The sequence below is a fragment of the Oncorhynchus mykiss genome, chromosome 13 (genome assembly GCF_057628025.1).
Source record: "Oncorhynchus mykiss isolate SJ-2025 chromosome 13, ASM5762802v1, whole genome shotgun sequence".
Taxonomy (NCBI): domain Eukaryota; kingdom Metazoa; phylum Chordata; class Actinopteri; order Salmoniformes; family Salmonidae; genus Oncorhynchus; species Oncorhynchus mykiss.
This window is the reverse complement of record NC_143034.1, coordinates 49,961,544-49,977,256: the sequence shown is the minus strand read 5'-3', so window position 1 is coordinate 49,977,256 and position 15,713 is coordinate 49,961,544. Positions and strand designations below refer to the sequence as shown.

At 45.8% G+C, this 15,713-nt stretch overlaps 1 protein-coding gene across 3 annotated transcripts in view; it reads left to right on the top strand.

Moving 5' to 3' along the window:
* LOC110486363 (3',5'-cyclic-AMP phosphodiesterase 4C) overlaps window positions 1-15,713 on the top strand; it is a 97,938-nt gene that overhangs the window by 77,266 nt on the left and 4,959 nt on the right. For all 3 annotated transcript variants that reach the window (XM_090196459.1, XM_021557895.3, XM_021557896.3), the window contains 8 exons: window positions 10,255-10,348; window positions 11,731-11,903; window positions 13,898-13,996; window positions 14,123-14,287; window positions 14,446-14,545; window positions 14,805-14,959; window positions 15,106-15,228; window positions 15,325-15,507. In XM_090196459.1, coding sequence (XP_090052585.1) covers window positions 10,255-10,348; window positions 11,731-11,903; window positions 13,898-13,996; window positions 14,123-14,287; window positions 14,446-14,545; window positions 14,805-14,959; window positions 15,106-15,228; window positions 15,325-15,507 — 1,092 coding nt within the window. The remainder of the gene's footprint in view (window positions 1-10,254; window positions 10,349-11,730; window positions 11,904-13,897; window positions 13,997-14,122; window positions 14,288-14,445; window positions 14,546-14,804; window positions 14,960-15,105; window positions 15,229-15,324; window positions 15,508-15,713) is intronic.

Genomic DNA, 15,713 nt, shown 5'->3' with positions numbered 1-15,713 from the left:
TTGCACAACAGTTGCTTGGCATTGGAACATTCTCAGCACAAAAATGTCCTAAAAGTTCAAACATGGTTAGATTTAATAAAAATGTTGGTAATGTTGTAGGAACGTTCTCCAACTGGTTTAACATGGGGAATATTCTCAAATAGTTCAGAGTACGTTAAGAAACAACGTGGGAATTTCTGTACTTCAGCATAACGTTTTCTACAGGTTTCCTCATGGTTACATTAAATTCATGTTCTCAATACATTAAGAAAACTTAACATAAAAAAACACAAGAAAACATTAATAACGTTCAAAGAATGTTCTGCAAATGTTATTTAAAAATACATACATTCCGTTCAAAGCGTCAACAAAACTCTCTCTATCCTCTCTCTTGTTAAGTGTGTTCAGGTGTGTTGGCCGCGCCCAGTAATTGGCCACACCTGATCCTAATGAGTGCTTGTTTCCTTTGAAATGGGGTCTATTTGAATAGACTAAAATAGACCATCCTGGTGGCACAGTAGACTTATACAATGGATAAAGAACATACACTACATGACCAAAAGTATATGGACACCTGCTCGTCGAACATCTCATTCCAAAATAATGGGCATTAATATGGAGTTGGTCCCCTCTGTGCTGCTATAACAGCCTCCACTCTTACGGGAAGGCTTTCCACTAGATGTTGGAACATTGCTGTGAGGACATGCTTCCATTCAGCCACAAGAGCATTAGTGAGGTCGGGCAGGCCTGGCTCGCAGTCGGCGTTCCAATTAATCCCAAAGGTGTTCGATTGGGTTGAAGTCATGACTCTGTGCAGGCCAGTCAATTTGTTCCACGTCGATCTCAACAAACCATTTCTGTATGGACCTCGCTTTGTACACGGGGGCATTGTCATGCTGAAACAGGAAAGGGCCTTCCCCAAATAGTTTGCACAAAGTTGGAAACACAGAATTGTCTAGAATGTCATTGTATGCTGTAGCGTTAAGATTTCCCTTCACTGGAACTAAGGGGCCTAGACCCGACCATGAAAAACAGCCCCAGACCATTATTCCTCCTCCACCAAACTTTACAGTTGGCACCTTGCATTTGGCAGGTAACGTTCTCCTGGCATCCGCCAAAACCAGATTAATCCGTTGGACTACCAGATGATGAAGCATGATCCATCACTCCAGAGAACGTGTTTCCACTGCTCCAGAGTCCAATGATACTTACGAGTTACGCGCTTCAGCACTTGGCAGTCCCGTTCTGTGAGCTTGTGTCGCCTACCATTTTGCAGCTGAGCCGTTGTTGCTCTTAGACATTTCCACTTCACAATAATAGCACTTATAGTTGACCAGGGTAGCTCTGGTGTCACATTGAAAGTCACTGAGCTTTTCAGCAAGGCCATTCTACTGTCAATGTTTGTCTATGGAGATTGCATGGCTGTGTGCTCGATTTTATATACCTGTCAGCAACGGATGTGGCTGAAATAGCCGAATTCACTAATTTGAAGGGGTGTCCACATACTTTTGTATACATAGTATAAGATCATAGGTTAGAATTTCACTGACACCGTGCCACAATAACAAAATAAATGTATGTGCAATTTTGAACTGTTTCTAAACAGTTAAAAACACTTAACCCAAAACTAAGCTAGCAGTGTAATTAAAAGTCTTATTGAAACATGTTCTCAGAACGTTATTTAATTACGAATAAGCTATAAGCTATAATTTCTGTTCTCAGAAGATTAATGAAAACGCCCAGAAAAACTTTCAGGGAACCATAGTAAAAACCTTCTCAGAACCTCCTTGTAACCTAAACATTTACATTCCCAGAACAGGCAAAATTTTCACTTCTGTTCTAAGAAAGTAAAAAACAAAAAAAGTACTTATTACCAGTCAGGAAACCTATGGCTTCCCAGAACCAATAGGAAGACAAAGAATTACGCTCCCACAACTTCCAAGGAACCAAATGTGCTAGCTGTATCCACTCCCCCCATCTCTAAGCATGCAGTGTTTTTAGCAATCTGCTGCAATATGACAACTCTTGTTTTGATACAAGATAGAGTCTAACAACAGCCTTACCATTACCATTAGCAAAAAAATATATATACAGTACTTTGATAAACAAAGTGAAATTGAATGGATTGTTGGTTGTGAAAGCTGATTCACCATGCTGTCATCAAAGAGCATTACTGTAAACTGCTATTGTAATGTGAAAAACAGGAAGTGCAGGAAGAGCCTGCCTGTTACAATACATGTCACATTTCCCTGGGTGTCCATATGTTAGTCAGTTATCAGAGGGTTGATGATGCCCCTTTGCGTCTCTCACAGCTTCCTCCCGGCATCTTGTGTTCCATCAGTCAGGGGGCCATATGAGGAAGCACGGTAGCGTGGTGTGGCGTCTGTGTGTCCTGGCACTGGGGTTGTGTTGGTTGGCAGATTATGACTCAATATAGCAAAGAGATGGAGAGAGAGATGGAGAGAGATTGATCCTGCAGCATAACTGTGTCACTGGGCTTGACTGGCTAACTAGTCTACAGTACCTACCTGGTGCATTATCATGACCTATCTATCTATCTATCTATCTATCTATCTGACTGTTGTAGTGGCTTCTGACGGAGGAAAAGAGACCTGACTGTTCTAACCGTGTCGAACTGTCACTAATACCTGGTTGGACTGGAATAAGGGATGAGAGAGAGAGAGTAATTAAAAATAGAAGTAGGAAGGAATGAGTGAGTGAGAGAGGGAAGGTTGAGAGAGTGGGAGGGAAGGTAGTAAAAGAGGTGAGTAAGAGAGAGAAGGGAATAGAGAGGAAACGGGAGTAGAGCAGAGAAGAGGAGTAGAGAAATAAGGAGAAGCAGAGAAGAGTGGAGGGAAGAAGAGAGGAGAACACAGGGGAGGGGAGAACAAGGGAGAGGAGAGAAGAGCAGATGAGAGGAGAGGAAAGGAATGGAGAGGAGAGGATTGACCTTGAAAAAGGTCAGAGACACCTGCCTAGTCTCTGAGATTGTCACCCAAGCAGCAGCCGCCTCCCTCCCTCGCTCCCATCATGCTGCAGGACTGACTGTGAGGAGGCAGTTGCTAGGGCAACCTCTATGGTTGCCATGGAGATTATTATGTGTGAAGGATCAGTCAGTGGGACACAGACTGAGGGGACTTGTCCGAATCGCACTGCGCCTGCTTGCACGTGACTGCCTCTGGTAGTGGAATGTGTTTGGTTACTAACAGTCTTCAAGATCCGCTCATGTTTGGTTGAGACATCGCGACAGGAAGTCTATGCAACATTACATTTTCTGTTTAGCCATATGGTACATATGTGTCCTATTCATGCGTCATATCTTTTTCTCACCTGCATTCCAGGCAGGTTGTGTGACATCATCACCAAAAGACACAGAACGTGCTGAATGAAAACGGCAGCTCTTCCACCATTGCTCCAACATGCTGTTGCTTTGTCAGGCTCCTGCAGTGGTTGCCTGTTGACAAGGTCATACCGTACTGTATGAATGTTGTATAGTAAACCCATGTGTTCTTTAGGAATTCTATTTCACTATTTTACAGTAGATGTGTGATACATCAGTATCAAACACAATTCATATTTTGCTACATTGTTGACATTTTTGATTGAGGTTAGAGCCGATGTACAGTATTAGTCTTTGTTTAGTGGTATGACCTGTATCCTGAATGAGGTATAGTGGTTCATATTAATTAACAATAATCATTTGTTCTGTTTCACACATACTCAAGTGCGTATTACAGTTTTTCACGTTGGTGCAATTTTCACAAGTATGTGGTACATTTTCAACAGTCTAAGCACAAAAATCTAAACTCTAAGTACATTTTCAATTGACTGAGTAGTACAACAAACAAATTCACAGTCACTTGTTCACTGCACCAAATCACTCCTTCAATTTGGAAGCGTATTCAATCTGAGTATCTGCTTTTCAAAATGCAATATTCACTGTACTTTTGATATGATTTGTTAACAATACAATTACTATTATTTTTATTCAGCACTTCAAAAAGAAAGTATCTTAGTTAGTTAGTTAGTTAGTTAGTTAGTTAGTTAGTTAGTTAAAAATGTTATGGTGAGTGAATGAGGACCCAAAAGCGAACTAACTTAAACAGAGCTTCTTTAATAACCAAACATAGGTAGGCTCAGATAGACCGGCAGATTCCGACAGGACAGGACAAGGTTACAGCAAACATGACGATAGTCTGGCTCAGGCATGAAACACAAACAAGAATCCGACAAGGACAGGAACAGAAACAGAGAGAGATATAGGGACCTAATCAGAGGGAAAAAGGGAACAGGTGGGAAACGGGGTGAATGGGTAGTTAGAGGAGACAAGGAACAGCTGGGAGAAAGCGGGGGAGAAAAGGTAACCTAACAACGACCAGCAGAGGGAGACAGGGTGAAGGGAAAGGACAGAGACAAGACACAACATGACAGTACCCCCCCACTCACCGAGCGCCTCCTGGCGCACTCGAGGAGGAAACCTGGCGGCAACGGAGGAAATCCTCGATCAGCGCACGGTCCAGCACGTCCCGAGAGGGAACCCAACTCCTCTCCTCAGGACCGTACCCCTCCCAATCGACAAGGTACTGGTGACCACGGCCCCGAGGACGCATGTCCAAAATCCTGCGGACCCTGTAGATGGGTGCGCCCTCGACAAGGATGGGGGGGGGGGGGGGAAGACGAGCGGGGGCGCGAAGAACGGGCTTAATACAGGAGACATGGAAGACCGGGTGGATGCGACGAAGGTATCGCGGAAGAAGAAGTCGAACTGCGACAGGATTAATGACCCGAGAAATACGGAACGGACCAATGAACCGCGGGGTCAACTTGCGAGAAGCCGTCTTAAGGGGAAGGTTCTGAGTGGAGAGCCAAACTCTCTGACCGCGACAATATCTAGGACTCTTAGTTCTACGCTTATTAGCAGCCCTCACAGTCTGCGCCCTATAACGGCAAAGTGCAGACCTGACCCTCTTCCAGGTGCGCTCGCAACGTTGGACAAAAGCCTGAGCGGAGGGGACGCTGGACTCGGCGAACTGAGATGAGAACAGCGGAGGCTGGTACCCGAGGCTACTCTGAAAAGGAGATAGCCCGGTCGCAGACGAAGGAAGCGAGTTGTGGGCGTATTCTGCCCAGGGGAGCTGTTCTGACCAAGACGCAGGGTTGCGAAAAGAAAGACTGCGTAAGATGCGACCAATAGTCTGATTGGCCCGTTCTGCTTGACCGTTAGACTGGGGGTGAAAGCCGGAAGAGAGACTGACGGAAGCCCCAATCAAACGGCAAAACTCCCTCCAAAATTGAGACGTGAATTGCGGACCTCTGTCCGAAACGACGTCTGACGGAAGGCCATGAATTCTGAAAACATTCTCGATGATGATTTGTGCCGTCTCTTTAGCAGAAGGAAGCTTAGCAAGGGGAATGAAATGAGCCGCCTTAGAGAACCTATCGACAACCGTAAGAATAACAGTCTTCCCCGCTGACGAAGGCAGTCCGGTGACAAAATCTAAGGCGATGTGAGACCACGGTCGAGAGGGAATAGGAAGCGGCCTGAGACGGCCGGCAGGAGGAGAGTTACCGGACTTAGTCTGCGCGCAGACCGAACAAGCAGCCACGAAACGACGCGTGTCATGCTCCCGGGTGGGCCACCAAAAACGCTGGCGAATGGAAGCAAGCGTACCCCGAACGCCAGGGTGGCCGGCTAACTTGGCAGAGTGAGCCCACTGAAGAACGGCCAGACGAGTAGGAACGGGAACGAAAAGAAGGTTCCTAGGACAAGCGCGCGGCGACGGAGTGTGAGTGAGCGCTTGTTTTACCTGCCTCTCAATTCCCCAGACAGTCAACCCGACAACACGCCCCTCAGGGAGAATCCCCTCGGGGTCAGTGGAGGCTACTGAAGAACTGAAGAGACGAGACAAAGCATCAGGCTTGGTGTTCTTAGAGCCCGGACGATAAGAAATCACGAACTCGAAACGAGCGAAAAACAGCGCCCAACGCGCCTGACGCGCATTAAGTCGTTTGGCAGAACGGATGTACTCAAGGTTCCTATGGTCAGTCCAAACGACAAAAGGAACGGTCGCCCCCTCCAACCACTGTCGCCATTCGCCTAGGGCTAACCGGATGGCGAGCAGTTCGCGGTTACCCACATCATAGTTACGTTCCGACGGCGACAGGCGATGAGAAAAATACGCGCATGGGTGGACCTTGTCGTCAGAGAGGGAGCGCTGAGAAAGAATGGCTCCCACGCCCACCTCTGACGCGTCAACCTCGACAACGAACTGTCTAGAGACGTCAGGTGTAACAAGGATAGGAGCGGATGTAAAACGATTCTTGAGGAGATCAAAAGCTCCCTGGGCGGAAACGGACCACTTAAAGCACGTCTTGACAGAAGTAAGGGCTGTGAGAGGAGCTGCCACCTGACCGAAATTACGGATGAAACGACGATAGAAGTTTGCGAAGCCGAGAAAGCGCTGCAGCTCGACGCGTGACTTAGGGACGGGCCAATCAATGACAGCTTGGACCTTAGCGGGATCCATCTTAATGCCTTCAGCGGAAATAACAGAACCGAGAAATGTGACGGAGGAGGCATGAAAAGTGCACTTCTCAGCCTTCACAAAAAGACAATTCTCTAAAAGGCGCTGGAGGACACGTCGAACGTGCTGAACATGAATCTGGAGTGACGGTGAAAAAATCAGGATATCGTCAAGGTAAACGAAAACAAAGATGTTCAGCATGTCTCTCAGGACATCATTGACTAATGCCTGAAAGACAGCTGGAGCGTTAGCGAGGCCGAAAGGAAGAACCCGGTATTCAAAGTGCCCTAACGGAGTGTTAAACGCCGTCTTCCACTCGTCCCCCTCCCTGATGCGCACGAGATGGTAAGCGTTACGAAGGTCCAACTTAGTGAAAAACCTGGCTCCCTGCAGGATCTCGAAGGCTGAAGACATAAGAGGAAGCGGATAACGATTCTTCACTGTTATGTCATTCAGCCCTCGATAATCTATGCAGGGGCGCAGAGACCCGTCCTTCTTCTTGACAAAAAAAAACCCCGCTCCGGCGGGAGAGGAGGAGGGGACTATGGTACCGGCGTCAAGAGCTACAGACAAATAATCTTCGAGAGCCTTACGTTCGGGAGCCGACAGAGAGTATAGTCTACCCCGGGGGGGGGTGGTTCCCGGAAGGAGATCAATACTACAATCATACGACCGGTGTGGAGGAAGAGAGGTGGCCCTGGACCGACTGAACACCGTGCGCAGATCGTGATATTCCTCCGGCACCCCTGTCAAATCACCAGGCTCCTCCTGTGAAGAAGAGACAGAGGAAACAGGAGGGATAGCAGACATTAAACATTTCACATGACAAGAGACGTTCCAGGAGAGGATAGAATTACTAGACCAATTAATGGAAGGATTATGACAAACTAGCCAGGGATGGCCCAAAACAACAGGTGTAAAAGGTGAACGAAAAATTAAAAAAGAAATGGTTTCACTATGATTACCAGAAACAGTGAGGGTTAAAGGTAGCGTCTCACGCTGAATCCTGGGGAGAGGACTACCATCCAGGGCGAACAAGGCCGTGGGCTCCTTTAACTGTCTGAGAGGAATGTCATGTTCCCGAGCCCAGGTCTCGTCCATAAAACAGCCCTCCGCCCCAGAGTCTATTAAGGCACTGCAGGAAGCTGACGAACCGGTCCAGCGTAGATGGACCGACAAGGTAGTGCAGGATCTTGAAGGAGAGACAGGAGTAGTAGCGCTCACCAGTAGCCCTCCGCTTACTGACGAGCTCTGGCCTTTTACTGGACATGAAGTGACAAAATGACCAGCGGAACCGCAATAGAGACAGAGGCGGTTGGTGATTCTCCGTTCCCTCTCCTTAGTCGAGATGCGGATACCTCCCAGCTGCATGGGCTCAGCACCCGAGCCGGCAGAGGAAGATGGTAGTGATGCGGAGAGGGGGGCGACGGAGAGCGCGAGCTCCTTTCCACGAGCTCGGTGACGAAGATCAACCCGTCGCTCAATGCGAATAGCGAGTTCAATCAAGGAATCCACGCTGGAAGGAACCTCCCGGGAGAGAATCTCATCCTTTACCTCTGCGCGGAGACCCTCCAGAAGACGAGCGAGCAAGGCCGGCTCGTTCCAGCCACTGGAGACAGCAAGAGTGCGAAACTCAATAGAGTAGTCTGTTATGGATCGATTGCCTTGACATAGGGAAGACAGGGCCCTGGAAGCCTCCTCCCCAAAAACAGATCGATCAAAAACCCGTATCATCTCCTCCTTAAAGTCCTGATACTGGTTAGTACACTCAGCCCTTGCCTCCCAGATTGCCGTGCCCCACTCACGAGCCCGTCCAATAAGGAGAGATATGACGTAGGCGACACGAGCAGTGCTCCTGGAGTAAGTGTTGGGCTGGAGAGAAAACACAATATCACACTGGGTGAGGAACGAGCGGCATTCAGTGGGCTCCCCAGAGTAACACGGCGGGTTATTAATTCTGGGCTCCGGAGATTCGAAAGCCCTGGAAGTGGCCGGTGGATCGAGGCGGAGATGGTGAACCTGTTCTGTGAGGTTGGAGACTTGGGTGGCCAGGGTCTCAACGGCATGTCGAGCAGCAGACACTTCCTGCTCGTGTCTGCCTAGCATCGCTCCCTGGATCCCGACGGCTGAGTGGAGAGGATCCGAAGTCGCTGGGTCCATTCTTGGTCGGATTCTTCTGTTATGGTGAGTGAATGAGGACCCAAAAGCGAACTAACTTAAACAGAGCTTCTTTAATAACCAAACATAGGTAGGCTCAGATAGACCGGCAGATTCCGACAGGACAGGACAAGGTTACAGCAAACATGACGATAGTCTGGCTCAGGCATGAAACACAAACAAGAATCCGACAAGGACAGGAACAGAAACAGAGAGAGATATAGGGACCTAATCAGAGGGAAAAAGGGAACAGGTGGGAAACGGGGTGAATGGGTAGTTAGAGGAGACAAGGAACAGCTGGGAGAAAGCGGGGGAGAAAAGGTAACCTAACAACGACCAGCAGAGGGAGACAGGGTGAAGGGAAAGGACAGAGACAAGACACAACATGACAAAAAATGGTAGTTCAAATGACTTAATGGTGAGCCTGATGTATTGATGACTAAACTAAATGTTCTCATGGTATTTCACGGAAAATAGATTTTGCATGAGTGACTCAAGGGTGAAAGATGTGTTCAACTCCAATGAATGCACGATGAAAGGTTCTGAACCTAAGATAGGGGGCATTACAAGTGTTATCAGGTTAGAGGTTTGTACTTAGAGTTTTGAAAATAAACAACTTATACCTGAAACAATATGCCACAGTGATTGAAAAAAAAACTTGAAAGAGCATGTGTGAATTGTGTTTTGTATATCCCAGCTCCCCCTGAGACACCCAGGGAGCAATTAGGGTTAAGTGCCTTGCTCAAGGGTACAACGATTGATTTCTTATCTTGTCGGCTCGGGGATACGAACTAGATAGCTTCCGGTTACTGTCCCAATGCTCTAACCACAGATAGAGACCGATGTTTCACCAGATGTATAAATCTGAAGCCTCTGGTTGGAATTTCCACTCCCCACCAATATATGGTGAGGAGAGGAAGCTCGGAGGCCGGCAGTATGGGAGAGTATGGCACGAGTTGGAACTGGGCCGATATTATGCAGATTTTCTTATCGAAGCCCAAGCTCATCAAAGCCTGATCTCACTAAAGTTTTCTGTTCCCAAAACTACAATCTGTTTCGAACAGAGTGCACTACGTTTGTAGACATGATCATTTGACAAAGTTTTAAAAAAAATGATGTTTACAATGAGTGCCATGGCGAATTGAGTTATTGCACAAGCACATGCTAGAACGGGCCGATGGGATGTTGTTAGCTCATGCTTGGCTCTGCCAACCTCCTTGCTTGTTCTGCCCGCTATGCTTCATCTGCTCCCTTTGAAAATGACACAGATGAACTATCTTGGGTTAGTTATACATATCTTTACTCTAACCACCAGGCTACCTGCTGCCCATTGTTTTGTTTTTCAAAACAATGTGTTAGATGTATTTAGCTAAAAAGGGATTTGTACAGATTTCCTTTCTTATGGAGTACGATGTGCTATTTTTAGCATGGTATGAAATCCAGCTTGAACATTATTTCAGAGACACTATTCAAGCAATACCTCTAACTTCTGTCTTCTCCTGTTCTTGGTAATAATATAATGCTCTGCCTCTCTCCATCTCTTTCTTCCTCTCTCTATCCCTCTCTCCATCTCTCTCTCCTTTTCCTCCCCCAGTTTAAGAGGATGTTGAACCGGGAGCTATCTCACCTGTCAGAGATGAGTCGTTCAGGGAACCAGGTGTCTGAATACATCTCCACTACCTTCCTGGGTGAGTCACACACCTCCCCTTTCACCTGCACTCCTGACTGGGTCTCTGTTTGTCTTCTATCCTTTATACACCTCAGTCCTCTATCCACTAGAAAACGAATCAGAGCCCTATGTATGTGGCTCTGGTCAAAAGTAGTGCACTATACGGCTGCCATTTAGAAAGAGGGTTATATTTTAGTCAATACTGACCAGTATAATGCATTTATTTAATATTTAACCTTTATCCACACTGTTAACCCCAATGTGCTGTCATTACTCAAAACGTTTGAGGAAACGCGTTGAACTTAATATATCTGAGTACAGTTACTTAAAGTGATTTAGTAGTTATTAATCAAACTGATAGAGTTACTGTGAGCTTGTAGGGGGCCCTGATTTGAGTTGTATCAGAGTAATGCCCCCTCTAAGCCACGCCTCCAATATAATTTCCCAGTGCGCCTTGCCTTTTTGAGTGAATTGTGGAATCGTCACACATGACTGTATTTGTTAGTAACAGAAACACAGATGTCCTATGGCCTTCCCCAAGTGAATTCCTAGTTGAATGTTATCATTATAATTAAACATTACATATCTCATAAGGCCTTATTTTGAGGCCTAGATTTACTCTAAAACAGTGGCCTGAAACTCATGGTTGACAGGCCACATCAGGGAACTTTCCCAAAATTTCAAAAAAAATCTAGGTTGAAGGATTTCCAGCAATCTTCTAACCCAGATTTCTGGAAAACCTGGGAAATATACCAGACTTCTACAAGTCACTTTAGGCTGGCTTGCAAAGTGATGTGTAATTCCTATTGGAATCCAGCCAGAGTTAGGCTATCCAACAGTGTATTCACTCACAACCTGCATTCATAATGACTGCCAGGGTTAGGAACAGTGTGAGGAGACTACCTAAGCCATTTCAATTGGAACAACCATTTCTGTGACGGGTGCAAAAAATCAAATTAATTTATTGGATTAGTTTAGAAAAATGTATGTTATTTAACTGTGTTTTACATAAGATGAATCAATCAATCACTCAATGTACAGAACACAGATATTCAAAACAATTCCCAAAAATCAACCTGCAGTAGAGCATGCTGGGGGAAAAAAGAAAAGTTAATTTGTTGTCATAACTTTAGAAAATTGAATTCATGTGATTTCGTTTTGAGTCAGTACCACATAAACATTTGATGTAATAATGACTTTGAGTTCCACTTACTCAAAGTATTTGAGTTAAAAAGGCCTTGGGGTTTACAGTGCAGGCAGTCATTTAGACCGGGGTCTCTTTACAAGTGAGCCCTGTAATGATGCACACTATAGCCTTTATAATAATAAGTTATAAATGCATGCTTATAACAAGCATTCGAAAGTATTGTAATTAACCTCTGACCTCCATGTCTCCTCCAGATAAGCAGAATGAGGTAGAGATCCCGTCTCCGACCCTGCGGGAGCGGGAGCGGGACAAGCCCATGTGTCATATCAGTGGAGTGAAGAAGCTGACGCACAGCTCCAGCCTGTCCATCAACACCACCACGCCACGCTTCGGAGTCAAGACGGAACAGGAGGACGCACTGGCCAGGGTACGGTATACCTGTACTGGATCTGGGATCTGTGGACCCTTACACATAGTCACACATGAACACTCAGTCACTTCGAAGATGATTTAAAATGACATATCCTGCTGAGACCCAGCGAAAAAAAGCTTTATGAATTATGACTTTTTTAGGAGTGAAATAAACATTTTACAATGTTTATTTTATTATTTTATTTGATTGTATATGCACTGTAGTGGATATTATGATGAGGTGAATATTATATTTTTACATTTTTACATTACAATACATATGTGTACAGTAAGTGAAAAATACAGGATATTTATACACAATATCTTATTTAGCTCTTATTTAATGTAAGAAAAAATATATTACACTGTTCTGAAAACTCACCAAACTATTCCACAGATACACTATATATACAAACATATGTGGACACTCCTTCAAATTAGTGGATTTGGCTATTTCAGCCACACCCGTTGCTGACAGGTGTATAAAATCGAGCACACAGCCATGTAATCTCCATAGACAAACATTGGCAGCAGAGATGCCTTACTGAAGAGCTCAGTGACTTTCAACGTGGCACCGTCATTGGATGCCACCTTTCCAACAAGTCAGTTTGTCAAATTTCTGCCCTGCTAGAGCTGCCCCGGTCAACTGAAAGTGCTGATATTGTGAAATGGAAACGTCTAGGAGCAACCATGGCTCAGCCACAAAGTGGTAGACCACACAAGCTCACAGAACGGGACTGCTGAGTACTGAAGCACGTAGCGTGTAAAAATTGTCTGTCCTCGGTTGTAACATACTACTGAGTTCCAAACTTCCTCTGGAAGCAACGTCAGCACAATAACTGTTAGTCTGGAGCTTAATGAAATGGGTTCCCATGGCCGAGCGGATGCACACAAGCCTAAGATCACCATGCACAATGCCAAGCGTCGGCTGGAATGGTGTAAAGTGCGCCACCATTGGCGAGATTTACTCTTCATTGTCTGATGGACAAATCTAGGTTTGATGGCTGTCAGGAGAACGCTAACTGCCCCAATGCATAGTGCCAACTATAAAGTTTGGTGGAGGAGGAATGATGGTCTGGAGCTGTTTTTCTTGGTTCAGGCTAGGCCCCTTAGTTCCAGTGAAAGGAAATCTAAACACTACAGCATACACTGACATTCAAGACGATTCTGTGCTTCCAATGATTCTGTGCTTCCAACAAAAGTTTTGGGAAGGCCCTTTCCTGTTTCAGCATGACAATGCCTCCGTGCACAAAGCGAGGCCCATACAGAAATGGTTTGTTGAGATCGGTATGGAAGAACTTGTCCGGCCTGCACAGAGCCATGACTTCAACCCCATTGAACACCTTTGGGATGAATTGGAAGGCCGACTGCGAGCCAGGTCTAATCGCCCAACATCAGTGCCCGACCTCAATAATGCTCTTGTGGCTGAATGGAAGCAAGTCCCCACAGCAATGTTCCAACAGCTAGTGAAAAGCCATCCCAGAAGAGTGGAAGCTGTTATAGCAGCAAAGGGGGGACCAACTCCATATTAATGCACATGATTTTGGAATGAGACGTTCGACAAGAGCAGGTGTCCACATACTTTTGGTCATGTACTGTATTTACTTACTGGAAACAATTTTAATATCGAACTCACAAAAATTATGATTACCCATTTACATACATGTACTTTCTCCTTTAAATAAAATAATGTGCTAAATTAAGATGGCATCCATTTTTTTAAAACAGGATGAGAAAGTACAAAGTCATATGATATCATTGAATACATCAGAATGTCCTCTCAAAGGTACAACAGGATTTAACACAGTGGCATGAATGGCCTCAGAGATACGGCCCAAAAACATCTATCTCCATTAGAGTGGACAAAAATGAATTGGTTTGATTTATTGATCTTTATTGGTCTCTGGAGGGATTAAATGGAGTCATATGTCAAGTCAAATTCTGGGTATGTGTACATTTACTTGGCAAATAAAGGTGATTCTGTTTCTGATTCTGATGTCTGTTGACCAGGAGCTGGATGACTTGAATAAGTGGGGCCTTAATATCTTTCGTCTGGCTGAATTCTCCAATAATAGGCCTCTCAGCTGCATCATGTTCGCCATCTTCCAGGTGGGTGGTTTTATCCATTAGATTTTCGGTAAGAGTGGTCATATAGACTTAATGTAGACTTTGCTGTTCATATACGTGTATAGGATCCTGAGTGTTTGCGTGACACTGTGTTTTCCTTCCCTGTAGGAGAGGGATCTGTTGAAGACGTTTCGAATCCCTGTCGACACCTTCGTGACCTACGTTATGACCCTGGAGGACCACTACCATGCCAACGTGGCCTACCACAACAGCCTCCACGCCGCTGACGTCACCCAGTCCACCCACGTCCTGCTGTCCACACCGGCTCTGGACGTAAGAACCACATTTCACCCCACACTGAGGCTACGTCTAACAACAGCTAACGTGAAGCACACAGCTGCACTCTAACTGCCATCGCACATTCATGTCCTGTAGGCTGTTCTAAAACGTGATTGGTTACACTGTGTTCTATCTCTCTCTCTCTCCGTCAGGCCGTGTTCACTGATCTGGAGATCCTGGCTGCGTTATTCGCTGCTGCCATCCATGATGTGGATCATCCTGGCGTGTCCAACCAGTTCCTCATCAACACCAGTGAGTCCTTGCAATGGAGAAAGGAGGAGACAGGACGCTGTACAGTACACTGCATTATAACTGAATAAAGCTCCCTGAACCACATCTCAGTTGAGCTCAACTCACCAGTCAGTGTAGCACAGCTGATAACGTAAAAAAAAAAATGTCAGAGTCAGCACTGTAATGTGAAAAGGTTACTAGTGGGGTGTGTCTACAGGTCCTCTGACCTAGTATGTGTTCTGTACTGACCCGGTGTGTTCTGTCTGTCCTCTTCCCCCAGACTCGGAGCTGGCTCTGATGTACAACGATGAGTCAGTCCTGGAGAACCACCACCTGGCCGTGGGCTTCAAGCTGCTCCACGAGGACAACTGTGACATCTTCCAGAACCTCAGCAAGAGGCAGAGACAGAGCCTGCGCAAGCTCGTTATTGATATGGTGAGGCTCCTGCCCCTCACACTCACCCACTAATGGGCTGCTCTGCTGGCTCAGTAAGGGGCGGGGCTTATAAGAGTTATTTAAATGTTATTTTCTATTTTTATGTTTGTTTTTGTTTGACCTCCTCCTTTAATTGACCTCTCAAGGTGTTGGCGACGGATATGTCCAAGCACATGAGTTTGCTGGCTGATCTGAAGACCATGGTGGAGACGAAGAAGGTGACCAGTTCAGGAGTGCTCCTGCTCGACCACTACACTGACCGCATCCAGGTGAGCTTTTCCCTCTGACCTCTAAACATAAGCTTGAGAAAATTCACAACGCCTACTGTGCACTGGTGATACCTGACCTTATGTGTGTGTCTGCAGGTGCTGAGGAACATGGTGCACTGTGCGGACCTAAGTAACCCCACCAAGCCCCTGGTCGTGTACAGAGAGTGGACTGAGCGCATCATGGAGGAGTTCTTTAGACAGGGGGACAAGGAGAGGGAGAGAGGCATGGAGATCAGCCCCATGTGTGACAAACACACTGCTTCTGTGGAGAAGAGTCAGGTTAGGAAACATACACACAACTCACATTTTGGGATCACTTTCAAAGTAATTATAAAAGCTTAATGCTTATATATGCTTTCTTAATAGTATGATTGATGTTTAGAAATGTCATCTCATGTTGCTTACACAAATTCCTTAGCCGTGTAATGTACTTGTTATTAGTGTGATGTTTGTTAGTGTGTTTTGATTCTCCTGGTGTTGTGTGC